Source organism: Corylus avellana, chromosome 10, assembly GCF_965113065.1.
Source record: "Corylus avellana chromosome 10, dhCorAvel1.hap1.2, whole genome shotgun sequence".
In the NCBI taxonomy this organism is placed as follows: domain Eukaryota; kingdom Viridiplantae; phylum Streptophyta; class Magnoliopsida; order Fagales; family Betulaceae; genus Corylus; species Corylus avellana.
In genome coordinates, this window is record NC_142499.1 from 20,760,595 (window position 1) to 20,774,271 (window position 13,677).

General features: G+C 36.4%; 2 protein-coding genes across 2 annotated transcripts; both read left to right on the forward strand.

Moving 5' to 3' along the window:
- Positions 1 to 1,335: 1,335 nt before the first annotated feature.
- On the forward strand, positions 1,336 to 4,461 carry PUMP1 (plant uncoupling mitochondrial protein 1; the record flags this gene model as incomplete). The annotated part of the gene is given in 8 exon segments (XM_088511291.1): positions 1,336 to 1,554; positions 1,655 to 1,733; positions 1,823 to 1,956; positions 2,056 to 2,154; positions 2,261 to 2,365; positions 2,992 to 3,066; positions 3,687 to 3,773; positions 4,126 to 4,461. Coding segments are annotated over 8 exon segments (834 nt in total), but the record flags the coding sequence as incomplete, so codon positions are not given.
- Positions 4,462 to 6,422: 1,961 nt separating this feature from the next.
- LOC132162035 (RING/U-box superfamily protein) lies at positions 6,423 to 10,572 on the forward strand. Its single transcript, XM_059572282.2, has 4 exons — positions 6,423 to 6,529; positions 7,198 to 7,507; positions 8,405 to 8,463; positions 9,343 to 10,572. Exons 2-4 carry the CDS (start codon positions 7,256 to 7,258, stop codon positions 10,472 to 10,474), a joined length of 1,443 nt encoding a protein of 480 aa, XP_059428265.2. The 5' UTR covers positions 6,423 to 6,529; positions 7,198 to 7,255; the 3' UTR covers positions 10,475 to 10,572.
- The last annotated feature ends 3,105 nt before the right edge of the window (positions 10,573 to 13,677 follow it).

The following is a 13,677-nucleotide window of genomic DNA, read 5'->3' on the forward strand; positions in this document are numbered from 1 at the left end:
CTAAGCCAAAAGCGTGATTTTAAACAAAATTAGGAAGTGTATAATTTGGGAATAAGTTTTTATAAAATGGCTGTTTGAAAATGTATAAAAATTTACCCTGCGTTTTTTAAATTGCACGATTTAAAGGTTAAGCTGTGATTTTAAATATCAAATGCGATTTTACTAAAATCTTAATTTTTTTCAACTGCACTTTGAAACTGCAAACCCGAATGACCCTAAGTTGTTTTGCTTGAAATATGTGAAGATTAAAGAAATCTGTAAAGGTTAGTTATTATTGGCTCTCAACATTGACATGTTGCCGTATGAGACAGTTTGTTACAATCCCAAGAGTTAAAGATTCAATCAAATCATCGTCCAATAGTCCTAGGTTTTTTAGGATCAAATGGTTTGGCCCTTAACAATTGGAATTGGTATCAAAGCAAACACCACATCACGGATTCGAATCATGGAGGAGGCGACCTATAGGGTGAATTAAAATATTTTGGTATTATGTATGAGCATATTGTTAAGGCTTTAAATACTGATAGGTAAGTAGAGTCGCAAAAGGAGAAATTGCAACTATTGGATCAATACCAATAGACTGGACCGCCTTGGATGTGGGTTTTGGAAGCGTGATGGAATACTACAATTCTAAATCTTTAGGGTTTAACCAAATCAGCATCCACAGTCCTAGGGTTTTTGGCTCAATTGTTTGGCCCTTAACATTGTTGGCTAGCACATCAGTTTGGCTTTAGATTGTTGTTTTGGTGAATCGATTGGAGACCCATTACCATTCTTATGACAATTCCTAAACCCATTTCTAGATCTTGGAAGTAGATCCACTGACGCAAATTGATTGCCCATGTCCATGGTGACTTGAGCAATGGAGAGGGATAGAGTGTTGCAATTAAGGCTTCTGGTTTGTATGGCTTGGAGAAAACCTTAAAAGAAAAATAGATATGGCCTCTGTACTGACCTGACCCTAGTAAGAATTACTTTGAACCAACTTTGATATAATTTTGTGTTATGAATCAGGTGACTGCCTATAAACTCTAACGATAAACTATAATGTTTGTTAACAGTTAATGGTGTAGTGGTACAAATTGTGTTATGCTTCAATATTGTGCTTATGTAACTGGTAATGCTTCAGTTAGATATGACCCCCTAGTCTGGTGGAAGTCAAGCTTGAGGTTTTGTAGATCAATGTGTGTAGTCAGAAGCCAAGCTGTGCTGATTTGTTGACCGTCTTTCATGTGTTCAGTTCACCAGTGATATTGCCATTTTAATTGCTGAATTTTGGTAGAACTGAGTTTTAGAATTCATTTATTTAGCAGCAAGTGCTTGAACTTGATGCAGATTTGTACTATTCCTTTGGACACTGCTAAAGTTAGGCTTCAGCTCCAAAAGAAGGCCATTGCAGGGGATGGAGTGGCCTTACCAAAATACAGGGGTTTGCTGGGCACAGTGGGTACCATTGCGAGGGAAGAAGGTCTATCAGCTCTGTGGAAAGGAATTGTACCTGGATTACATCGCCAATGCCTGTTTGGAGGTTTAAGAATTGGATTGTATGAACCTGTGAGTTTTGGATTTTGCCTTACCAGAACTTGGTGTAAATTTCTATGCTTTGTTTGCCCACTGATTTCTGATACTGTTGTGTTAACTGTGATCTTCACAGGTTAAAAACTTATATGTGGGCAAAGACTTTGTTGGAGATGTTCCTTTATCCAAGAAAATACTTGCTGGACTTACAACTGGTGAGCACACTGTTGAATCTTTATGGAATTATCTTTTACATGTGCTAATTTGGGGAATTTCTTTTACCTGTCTTTGCCTTATTGAACAGGCGCTCTAGCAATCACCATAGCAAATCCAACTGATCTTGTCAAAGTGAGACTTCAAGCCGAAGGAAAACTACCACCTGGTGTGCCAAGACGCTACAGTGGAGCTCTGAATGCTTATTCGACAATTGTGAGACAGGTTGTGCATCTAACCTTTGTGATCAAGAAAGGAAGTCACTTGGTCTCTTTTCAATTGATGATTATATCCTATGTCTCTAAATTATATCATAATTCTTAGGAAGGAGTTGGGGCTCTTTGGACTGGCATTGGGCCCAATATAGCACGAAATGCTATTATAAATGCTGCTGAACTAGCCAGCTACGATCAAGTGAAGCAGGTTACTTTAATAAACAATAACTCATGATGGAGAAACTTTTCCTGTCTTTTGGAGTGGGACTATTTGTGATACTTCTAACTGATTATTGTAAAAAATTTCAATTCAGACAATTCTGAAAATTCCAGGATTCACGGATAATGTTCTCACTCATCTCCTTTCTGGTCTCGGGGCAGGGTTTTTTGCCGTCTGTATTGGCTCCCCAGTTGATGTGGTACTGTTTCTGCACTCACAGATGGGACTCTTTTTGAACAGTTTACCTTTTATATTCTGGTGCATGGTGTTTTCCATTTCATTTTGCTAATGCATTATGCAGCATGGTGCTTTGCATGTGATCTCTTTCCAATCTGCTTTTGATTTTATATTTCTGGTGCCTGGAGTTTATAATGCAATCCAATTTGGTGACTATTTTGCAAGATGGGGAAGTAAATGTTCTTGTTAACTGAGGATCATACTATGTAGCCTGTACATGGTTACATGAGAATTTCCTCGTATTTGCCACCCCACCCGGTGCTTCTGATGATGTCATTGTTACCATAATTATATGATGATGTAAAAATTCCATTCAAGCTGTGATTATAAAATTTTGTAACCTAGTATTGGCATCCATATGGGAGATTGATAAACTTGTCAATTTTTCCCAGGTGAAAGTATATTTAGATCAAGACTTGATTATCTCTCTTTTTTAGGGGCAATTGATTTAGTTCCCTATTTTCTTGTTGACTTGTTCAGTACCAATACCATGCTTCCTCTTCCTCTTCTCTTTCCTCTTTTTGCTTCCTCCTATTGATGTTTTTAACTCTGACGAATTAGTTGCTTCAATGGTTCTGCTATTGGCAGGTTAAGTCAAGAATGATGGGAGATTCTGCTTACAAAAGCACGCTTGATTGTTTCATCAAAACATTGAAGAATGATGTATGTTTATTCTTCCAACTCTATTTGACAGTTCATTGCAAATATTCTTTTTTTTTTTTTGGTGGGGGGGGTGGGAAACATTTGTTGACTTCTGTCATCGTCTTGCTTTTTGCTAATGCTCCTCTTCTTGTTGGGTCATTGAAGGTAATATGATCTAGTGTGAAAAGCTTTCTGACATTCTAACTGCACATTGATATGAGCTGTGATATTTGTTTCTTCAGGATGTTTTTCCACTCACAAATCATGAAAAGATTCATTTTCAGACAATAAAAAGAGAAATTGAAAGTTTTCAGTTTATGATTACATTCTACCTTAATTAAAAAAAAATTAAAAAAATTAAAAAAAAATTCACAGAAAAAAGAAAAGTTCCATGTTTTTTTCCCGCTCCTCTCTTCTTGCTTTAAGAAAATGTAGTTTGCTCAGAAGGCTTACAAGTTACGTTTTGTCTTTTTCGGTACAATCCTTTTTGGGTATTGAGATATTTAGACTCTTTTATTTGCATATATGTTTAATTTAGTTGTATCTTGATTTCTGGAGTCTTCATTATTTGAGGATCATTGTGTAAATGGGACAGCCCCATTTCGTAAAAACGATAAACTTACAGCATTTACGTTATGCAGGGACCTTTGGCTTTTTACAAGGGCTTTATCCCAAATTTTGGACGGCTGGGATCGTGGAATGTCATCATGTTTCTCACATTAGAGCAGGTACAAATTGCATTCTAGTTATTTTTATATTCCCTCCCTTTTAAGTGTCTGGCCTTTTTTGCATTTGGTCTGTACACCAGTTTTCACCTTCCACTTCTGTTGCAAGATATAAGCATTTTACTAGGACCATAAAACCCATATCATTAATTGTGGATTAGGACACTTCTGTATTTGGCATAGAATAATTAGATAGAACTTTTTCATGGATGTCTTTTATTGCCACTTAACCAGGGGCCAGCAGTGACACAAGAGGCCTGAGTTTTATTTATTTATATTCTTATATCTATTAATATTATTTTTGGAAAGCTTGCTCATCTTTTCTTGTTTGTTTTTCTTTTCTCTCCCATGGCAGGCTAAGAAGTTTGTCAAAAGTATAGAATCATCTTGAGAACAAAAAATTAGACTCGAACGTAGAGCGTAGAGCGTGTGGATTTTGCAAGTCGATTGCATCTGCGGCCAATTGAAGTTTTTTTCTTTTCTTTGAAAATAATAAAGTTCTTGTTTTTCAATTTTCACTGTTCGTTTCATTTTGCTAACTGAGATGGAGAATCCTGCAAGAGGAACTCCTCGAAGGTCCTTAGAAACTTACAAGCTTTAAAGTAGCAATAAGTCATTTTTCTGGACATGTTACTTCACTGTCATTCCTATTGATGCATTGTAATCATTGATTCTCCCTTTTTTTCTTTCTTTTCATTGTGCTTCCTGTCCAAAGTATGCCTAATTTGCCAATATGAAATTGCTCATAATTGTTGCTGCAAACATATATAGGCCAATAGTGAGTTAACATAGGCTATAAATTATTAGAAACGAAGGGAAGAGCTGCTAACATTGAGAAATAATTATAAATCATATTTTTACCTCACTACTATCTCATAATGTTGAAGTCGATGGTTCAATCAACTCTTGATTTTTTTTATTTTTTTTGAACAAAAACTAATTCAAGATTAGTTGAGATTACTATGTCAACATTATAAGATAATTGTGGTATAAAAATGCATTACTCAAAGAGAATATAGGCGTTATCAACTTAAATTCTAAATTTCCTTTTAATTTTTTTTATTAGGTGAAATATATGTGCATTTATTTTTTTGTTTAAAAATTAAGTTTGGCCCTACCAAAATGAGGATTAAACTCCCCCCCACCCCATTGAACCCCTGAAATGAAAAATCCTAATTCTGTCTACGTCCCCATTGCATTGCTCAAGTACCACTTGCTTGTCACCCTAGACTTTGATCTCCTGTAGTTCAGCTGAAGAAACCATTCACCTGGCTTTCACTAGAAAACAATCGGTCACTGTAATCCTTTTCTTGGCTTGTAAGAATTCATTTTCCCCGTACCTTTCCCATACCTACATCCACAGTGGATCCCACATTCGAAATCCACTTAGAGCACAGACTCAGAAGTTAGTCTCCGTTGGGGGTATGTTGTTAGAGTTGGTGGAGTTAGGTTATATGCTTGTGTGTCCGGACGGGAGCCACCGGGAATACCTGTAATGCCCCCGAAGCGCCTCCTAAAACTCATTCACTAAGTGAATAAGTCCCAAGGGATCTAACTAACAAACACAATGAAAGAATTCTCAACTTAAATTAAGAGAGCACATCTAAATAAGTCCATTATTTAATAATTATCTAGAGCAAGAACTAAATCTTTCAAAATAATTAAATTTAAGTCAAAACGTTACAATCTCAAATATCTTCAAGCATCAAAACTAAAAGAAACTCCAAATGGAAAAAAGTCTCAAAACATCATAATCAATATCCAATCTTAACCATATAAATAAGATAAATAATATCGACCAACTTGTGTCGAGCATCTTCGTTACTACGCTCTCACATGTATTGGAGCCACCTGGCATCTAAAACTTCAAACATGATTCTGATTATATCTTTCACAAGTACAAATCGTCTCCATGGCATCGCCATCTAACTGCTAGCTATCTGCAAAGCACAATTGTGTTTCACAAGTTGAAAAAAAGATCATGTACACATACCCACCTACTAGAGGGCCCAAATACCGATGGACTTACAAGATAAATTCAAATTTTCATGGTTTAATTAGTACACTAATTAACTAAAAAAGAACCATAAGACTATTGGAGGATCATATTACATATTGACGAGCCTCTAAAGCTTGATTGCCAAAAACGACCCTATATTCCCTCAACGAGAAAGCTAGCTAGAGGCCCCTAAAACCCTATTTTAAGAATAATATATCTCAGTTTAATAGACCAAAAAATTTTCTTAGAGAAAGCCGAGCAGGTTAAAGAAAAAAAATGTTCGAAGTACTAAATTTTTTACCAAGAGATAAATACCCTTGGGCCGTAGCACTTATCTAAAGAATTTCGTATCCATGGTATTTCTATAAAGAAATGAGAAACGGCACAGTTTAAAGACACCAAACTGTGGCCGTCCGATTCAAAGAACAGAGGGCCCTTCTTTGTCGTTGGGTTGTGGGACAGTAAGAAAATAAACGGTAACAACTAACAATGGTGAGCGTGTCTTATTACCAAAAGTTCTGGGGACAAAAGTTTCACAACATGTAGGGGGACTATTAAAATTAGTTAAAATAGCAAGGCCATAACATAAATCTTAGAGAGTTAAAAGAGGACCAAAAGAATATATAGTTCTTAGATTTATATATATATTTTTTTCTACCAAAACCACAAGTTCAAAACTCTGCGTTTTGGGGGAGAAGAAAGGGAAGGGAGAGAAAGCAACGAGGAAGAAGAAGCGCAGAGACTGCCACAGCGCTGCTCGGTAAGCTTTCATCGGCGATTGTTATATTTCATATTCATATGAATGTCTCACTTATTGGTCGCAAATCCTTAGATTATCTTAGGGTTTATCTGAAAAAAGAAAAGAAAACAAAGAAGAAATTGGATTATACAGAATTCCCTGTGACAATGGATGCGCACTCTATATGATTTCTTATCAAATGGGTTTACTGGGTAAATCAAATGGGCTTACTGGGTTCGTGCATTTGTGATTGTTCATTTAGTTGGGCTTGTTCTGAAAATGATTGATTTGGAGGAGTTAGTGATTTGGTTCTATAGAAGTTTTGTCTTTCGATTGGGTTCTGTTGCTTTAGCTAATTTCATTAACGAAATTCGTTCTTTTTAATAATTTAGGCTCTTATCTATTTCCACTAATTAATTTGCATATTTAACAAGTTCCTTACATGTATTGGTCTACGTGCTTCTACTCATTAATGGAAATAATGCGTGTGAATTTTGGTTTTGAATTCATAACCTAGAGATGGCGGCCTCAATTGCAATACGTGGTGGGTACTTGTCATACTTTGATTTATAAGATTGATTGTTATGTCCTGCTTATGTCTCTTATGTTCCCTTTATGGCTATCGTCCTTAAAATTGTTTTATTAGAGGTAATGGAATTGATTTTTTTTAGTTATATACCTGACTTTAGGAATTGAAGCGGAGTTTAGGGGAAAAAGTGAAGAAGGGGGAAAATTGTTGGGTGAAAGATGCTTCAGATCCGGCTCAGGAAGCCACCCTCAGAGGGTGCTGGAGGGGTGAAGCCCTTGCCAGTGGAAACTGTGACAGTTGCATGCCCTGACCACCTTGTCCTTGCCGATCTTCCTGTAGCGAAGGGCATTGGCGCGGCAACTGCTGGTTCCCTTGTCAAGACTGTTGGTCGTAGGTCCCGTCGCCCGCTTGGTGACCGAGTCCACTTCTGTGTTCGCTGTGATTTCCCAATTGCTATCTATGGGCGCCTGGTACTTATTAAACATAATTTTATTATTCTGCTAGTTGCTTTTAAAGTTTCTGTTAGTTGCTTTTTCAAGTGACAACTACTTCGCACTATGAACATTTAAAATGCTTCTAAAGCTTCTGTTCGGACATGTGTTATTTCAAATGTCCACTGGTCTCTGGTCGGACATGTGTTATTTCAAATGTCGGACCAGAGACTGTGTTATTTCAAATGTCCTTTTCTAGTGACCAGAAACATTTAAAGTTTCTGTTAGTTGCTTTTAAATTCTGCTAGTTGCTAGTTACTAAAAAAATGATTCAACTTGACCTTGAAAAAAAGGAAAACCTTAGTCACATGATTTTACGGGTCAATGAATTTACTTGTGTAATTAGGTAGTGATTCAATTGATTTTATTTCCTAAAACAGCTATATATGACTTTCAGTTTCCTTGCAATATATTGGAAATAGTAGGTTTTAGTGTGATTTAACTTGGTCAGTTGTGATAAAATCGTTGGTAACTTTTGCGTCCTTGTTTAAGCTTTTCATTCTTATTGTTTCTTGTAAATACCCGACTGTTGTGGCAAGTTAGGGAAGTTTCTGATACTAATTTAATTTGTTGTATTTCGTTGTTTGCTCTATCATTTTCGTCTGTATGTGTTTGAATGCCTTTATTTATTGTGAAAGACATTTATAATGGAAATTAAAACTTATACATTAGTCTTCATTTTTTTGATAAGTATATATTATTCTTCATTAAAGCATGCTGATTGTCAGTGCCCTTTGTAAGAAGGTGGGCCCTATCAAAATGAAGGCTGCTTATATTTGTTTCCTTTCAGTTTAGCTGCATAGAATATGTATTCTGAAAGTGATTTAGTAGCTTCTTGTGAACTTACTGTATCCTAATGTGTTTATTCCCTTGCAGAGCCCTTGTGAGCATGCCTTCTGTCTCGATTGTGCTAGGAGTGATTTGATTTGCTACCTGTAAGGAGATATCTGATCTTCCTATAATTAAGCTAAAGAACAAGCTTCTGTTAATGTTATTGTGATACACTACTCACTATCTATGTTATGCAACTTTTTCTTTCCTTTTAGCTCTGCTGAAAACAAATCTGCAAGATAGTTTCTAGTGTTCTATAGTTTTTATGAAATGCATCTCTAGTCTGTGCTCATATTTCTTTCATTCACACTTATACTTATACTCCCGATACCCCTCCCCACTCAGGGTGAGAAGTGATTCAGGGGTTAGAAATTAAAGTTTACATGTATTATCCTTCACATGATCCTAATGCCCAACTCCCCTTACCCCAATCCTAAAACCGAAAGGCTAGGAGAGAGAGAAGGAGAATTTTTATCCATTTACCACTGCCCCCCTGTTTTCAACTTCTGCACCATTACGGGGGAATTACAGTTACATAATTAAGTTCCTCCAGCAATGATCAGGTGTGGGCATCACTGAAAAAAAAAAAAAATTAATACCTGCTTTACAAATTAATTTACAATCTCATTCTAGTCCATCTCACATGTTTTCAATGTTGCATCTGTTTAGCCCTTAAGATTCCATAATCAAATTCTCAGTATGTTGTGGATTGGCCTGTTGAAATAACTAAAAGCTGAAGCAATCAGTAGTCCTGCATCATTACTTTCTCTACTGATATAGTGTGACAACATGAAAAGTATGCCGTTGCTGTATATTCAATTTTTTCTTAAAAATTCAAGGAGTATGACGAATGGTTGTTTACTTTACTACTAGTTCATGTGAAAATTTGTGTCCAACAACAATCAAACACCTTTTGTGCTAGAATCTATGAAATGATTGATGGCTGAGCTAAGCAGTTCTTTTTCATCTCTCATGGAATACAGTTGTGACGAACGTATACAGAAGATTCAGACAATTAAAATGATGGAAGGGATCTTCATCTGTGCAGCGCCTCATTGTCTGAAATCTTTTTTGAAGAGGTCTGACTTTGAGTCTCATATCCATGAGAGCCATGCTAACCTTCTTCAACCCAATGCTGAGAAAGAAGATGGAAATGAATCAGAGTCTCAGAGTGCCAAACAATCTACAGCTTCGGATTCCACTACCCGGGGTCCCCCAAGACCAGTCTTTTCTCCTAGTTCAAGTTCCCAGGTTCATGACCGTGAAGACAAAACACGTCGTCAGCAATCTAGAGAACCACCACCTACAAGGCCAATTGTACAGCCAAAGCAACCACCAAGTTTTGGACAAGTACAAAATCACCCCTCAGAGCTGCAACCCGACAACAGCCGACCCCAAGGCTTTGACAGGCTGGGCCACCCAAACCGCTTCCATCAACAGAGTTTTGATAACCATGGTGGCCCACAACAAGAATCTGGCCAGTTTCCGGACAAGCAGCAAGGAATCCTATCTGAAAACCCATTTCCCGAGTACCCACCAAATTTTGCTGTGCCAGTCAATTCAAGTCCAATGCTGAATCCTCCTCCTCTACCTTTTGGTTATCGTCCTTTCCAGACTGAGGGAGGTCAACCATTTTATGGTACTCCATTTGAGATGACTCGGCAGGATTCAGCTTCAGAAGTAGGACCAGAACAGGGGTCATTGTTAGGTTTCCCACCAGTTCAAGCTTATGCTCAGCCCTGGAATGCAGGCTTTGCTGGTTTTTCCTTTGAGCCTCCACCCGGTCAAGGAATTGTAGATGGTTTCACAAATGCATCAGATTCTCATGGGAAAGTTGCATTTCATCAAGGTGATTATGGACGCAATCCTGGAGTTATGCCTTCAAATCCTCCCCCGCCTTTGGCCAACAAGGGCATGGAACAAGTGCAGAGTGGCAGCGTGATGGATCCAAGGGATGGCAAGGGTATATTAGCACCGCAGCCCATGACACTCCCGCCACCACCTCCACCCCCACCTCAGCATAAAAGAAAGTTTTATCCTGATGCAAGCCGTGATGGACAGGGCTATGGGTGGCAGCATGAGAACCGTGATAGCTTTGGGAGTGGCCAGGACTAGCAAATCTGGTTGTTTTCACTTCACAACTTTTGAACTCATTGAATTTATCAAATTAGCCCATTGTGCCTTTTATTAGTTCCAATGGTGCATTTACTTCATGCTTTTGTGGCTCCAGTTTGTTCATATATTTTTTGATTGGGGATATTCTTGAGGCGATATGAAGACTCCCCCAACATCCTCCCTTGTAACCTTTTCTCGCATTTGATTAAAAAAAAAAAAAAAAAAAGACTCCCCCAACAACAGGATTGGACACATTTTTGAAAAATGAAGGCGATCTAAAGAGAAATTGAAGCTTGTTAATTAAAGATCCTACCATTTAAAATGGAGGCCATGTCTTTTTGCATAAATGATTCTGAGCTTCATGACAGCTTAGAAGATACCACTACAGCATATCCTTTACTTGATTCAAAAGCAAAGCACGTAACATAGTGTGTGAATAATTAGAATTCGTTGGATATTTTATTCTTTGAAAAGATGTTTGGTTTATTAAACTAAAAAATCAAAGATATTTAATAAATTTCACTGAACATCAGTCTTTTGCTTGGATATAAAACCCACCAAAACTGGAGCTCAAAACCACAAAAACCATCAATCCAAAAAAAAAAAAAAAAATTCAATTCAATTAAATCCCTAACACCAGCCGGCCAACTCCAACAAAAATCCAAAGAGAACAAATCATGCAACAACTCTTTGGTAATTAGGATGATGCTGCTCAAAGGAAGACCAATAGGAGACGACGACGGCAGAACCTACAGCTCAGAGCATGGAGTTGATTCAAATGGGCGATGGCAGGTTCAATGTGGGTGACGGCATTGACGACGAGGGCTATGGTTTGACTGCTTTCGGAAGAGATTTAAATCTAATTATATTGTCAACAGCGTTGACTTTTTGAGTCGCTGCTAATAGGGCCACGTTTTTAGAGACAACAATGTCGTCGCTAATGATAAATTTTAAAAAATTTTTTTTTTTTTTGGTCACAATTTCTATTTTAATTTTTTGGTATCAATTATGTCCTTGTGGCTTTAGCATCGAGGAGAAATGGACACAAATTATATTCACAAAAGATAATCAAATACATAAAACGCCATATGGCTTGCTTACTCACCCTTAATGAAGGGATACAAAGAGAGGGAAAAAACAAAATCAAAGACACCAATATTCTTTAGATATGATAAGTTTCAATATGAACAAATTTCACTATAACAAAGTATTGGATCAATTACAGTATGAAATAATCATACATGTTTACAAAATGTCGGAAAAGACAAGAAATTGATTTCCAAGACAACATGTGTAGAGCGTTGCTAGGGTTCATGGTGCACTCCATAACTAAATTAAAGAATGTTCAACTTTGTCTTAACAATTGACTTATGTGTACGACTTTTAACTCGTGCACACCTCAAACTTGGTATGTTTCTTCTGCTCCCTCCAAACGCTAGCAGCCTAGCACATGCCAAAATGCTAATGAAGGTCTTTTTAAGTCCATAAGGAAATTCTGCAAATGACACAAAAGTGCTGAAGACAGGTTACCAAATACTAATCGTGATTCACAATCACAGATGTTCGAAGTCTATAAAAACAAAGAAATACCAATAGTATCTCAACAATTCAAAGCTTTTAATGTCCAGCCTCCTTACAGATGCAGAAGCTAAAACAGCCAATGCACGACTTAGTTCACAGAGGTGTTCTTGTTTTTCTTGTGCTCTTTCTCTGGCTTGTTCTTGTGCTTCTCTTGATATTGGACTAGTCATCTCTTTAAGTGCCAAATCCTCTTCACTAGCTTTAGATTCCTTCACTAATTTAATGAGTCAATTTTTAAAGTAAAAACTGGTTCACTCTTAAAAAACCAGTTTAGCATTAAAATAAAAAGGGTTCACGCCACATGTCGCAATATTAAGGCATTTCTGAGAGTGATTCAGCTTGGTTTTTATATATAAGCAAATGCTAAAGGCCCAACTTTTTTGCCCAACAAAAGTCTAACTTTTGCCTCTTTTTTTTTTTTCTAAAAAAAACAAAATAAAAAATATAAAAAATATCTGAAGCAACCCTATCTATTTTTGGCCTTTCTTTTATTTAGTATTTTTTTAAAAAATGAAAAATAGTATTTTTCTTCGTAATAATGACATTTTCTTTAAAAAAAATGACATTATTATGAAAAAAATACCATTTTTCATTTTTTTTAAAATACCAAATAAAAGAAAGATAAAAAATAGATAGGGTTGAACTTTTAAAAAATACCATTTTTCATTTTTTTTTTTTTATTATTTTTTTTTTCTTTTTTAAAAAAAAGGCAAAAGTTGAATTTTTATTGGGCAAAAAAATTAGGTCCCTATCATCCCTCATATATATATATATATATATAAGTTCTGTCAATAATACTTTATGTCGTGGGCCGCTCATGGATTGGCTAGCTATTTGAGCTTTTGATTTGTATTGCATGTACTGAATATTAGTCCATGTTTGCTCACGTATGGAATTTTGCGTCAAAAAAATATGTCATCATTATATATTTTTGACCAATATTCAGTACATGCAATACAAATCAAAAGCTCAAATAGCCAGCCAATCCATGAGCGGCCCACGACATAAAGTATTATTGGCAGAACTTCAAAATTCTCCGCGTGTTGTTGCTCGGCAAAGACCCACACAATGTCCACTGTCCAGTACATTCTCCACGTGTCAAGTCCACGACTCTATGTGTATCATGATGGTATGATAAATGCTTGGTTGCATTAAAAAGTTCATGTTTTGACCATATAAATTCTAGGTGGCAAAGAATACATGGCTTCATTTTAATTTTTTATTATTTAAAATCTTCTAATTTTAAAATCAAAATTAAAATGATAAAATATAAAAAATAAAAAAAAATAAAAATAAAAAAAGGGGTGGCCAGGCCAAACCCATCAAACTCGTTAGTTTTTTTTTTTTTTGGTGGGTTTGGCCCTTGGGAGTGGTTCGGCCACCCCCAAAGGGCCATGGGGGTGGCTTCGGCCACCCCCAAGGGCCAAACCTACGAAACCCATTAATTTTTTTCTTTTTTACTTTTTGGCCCTTGGGGCACCCCCAAGGCTCAACTATGATGGCCAACTACCTTTTTCTTTTTCTTTTTCTTTTTTTTTTTTAAAAAAAGAGGAATTAAAAAAATAATAATGATTTTTTATTATTTTAATTTTGATTTTAAAATTAAAAAATTTTAAATAATA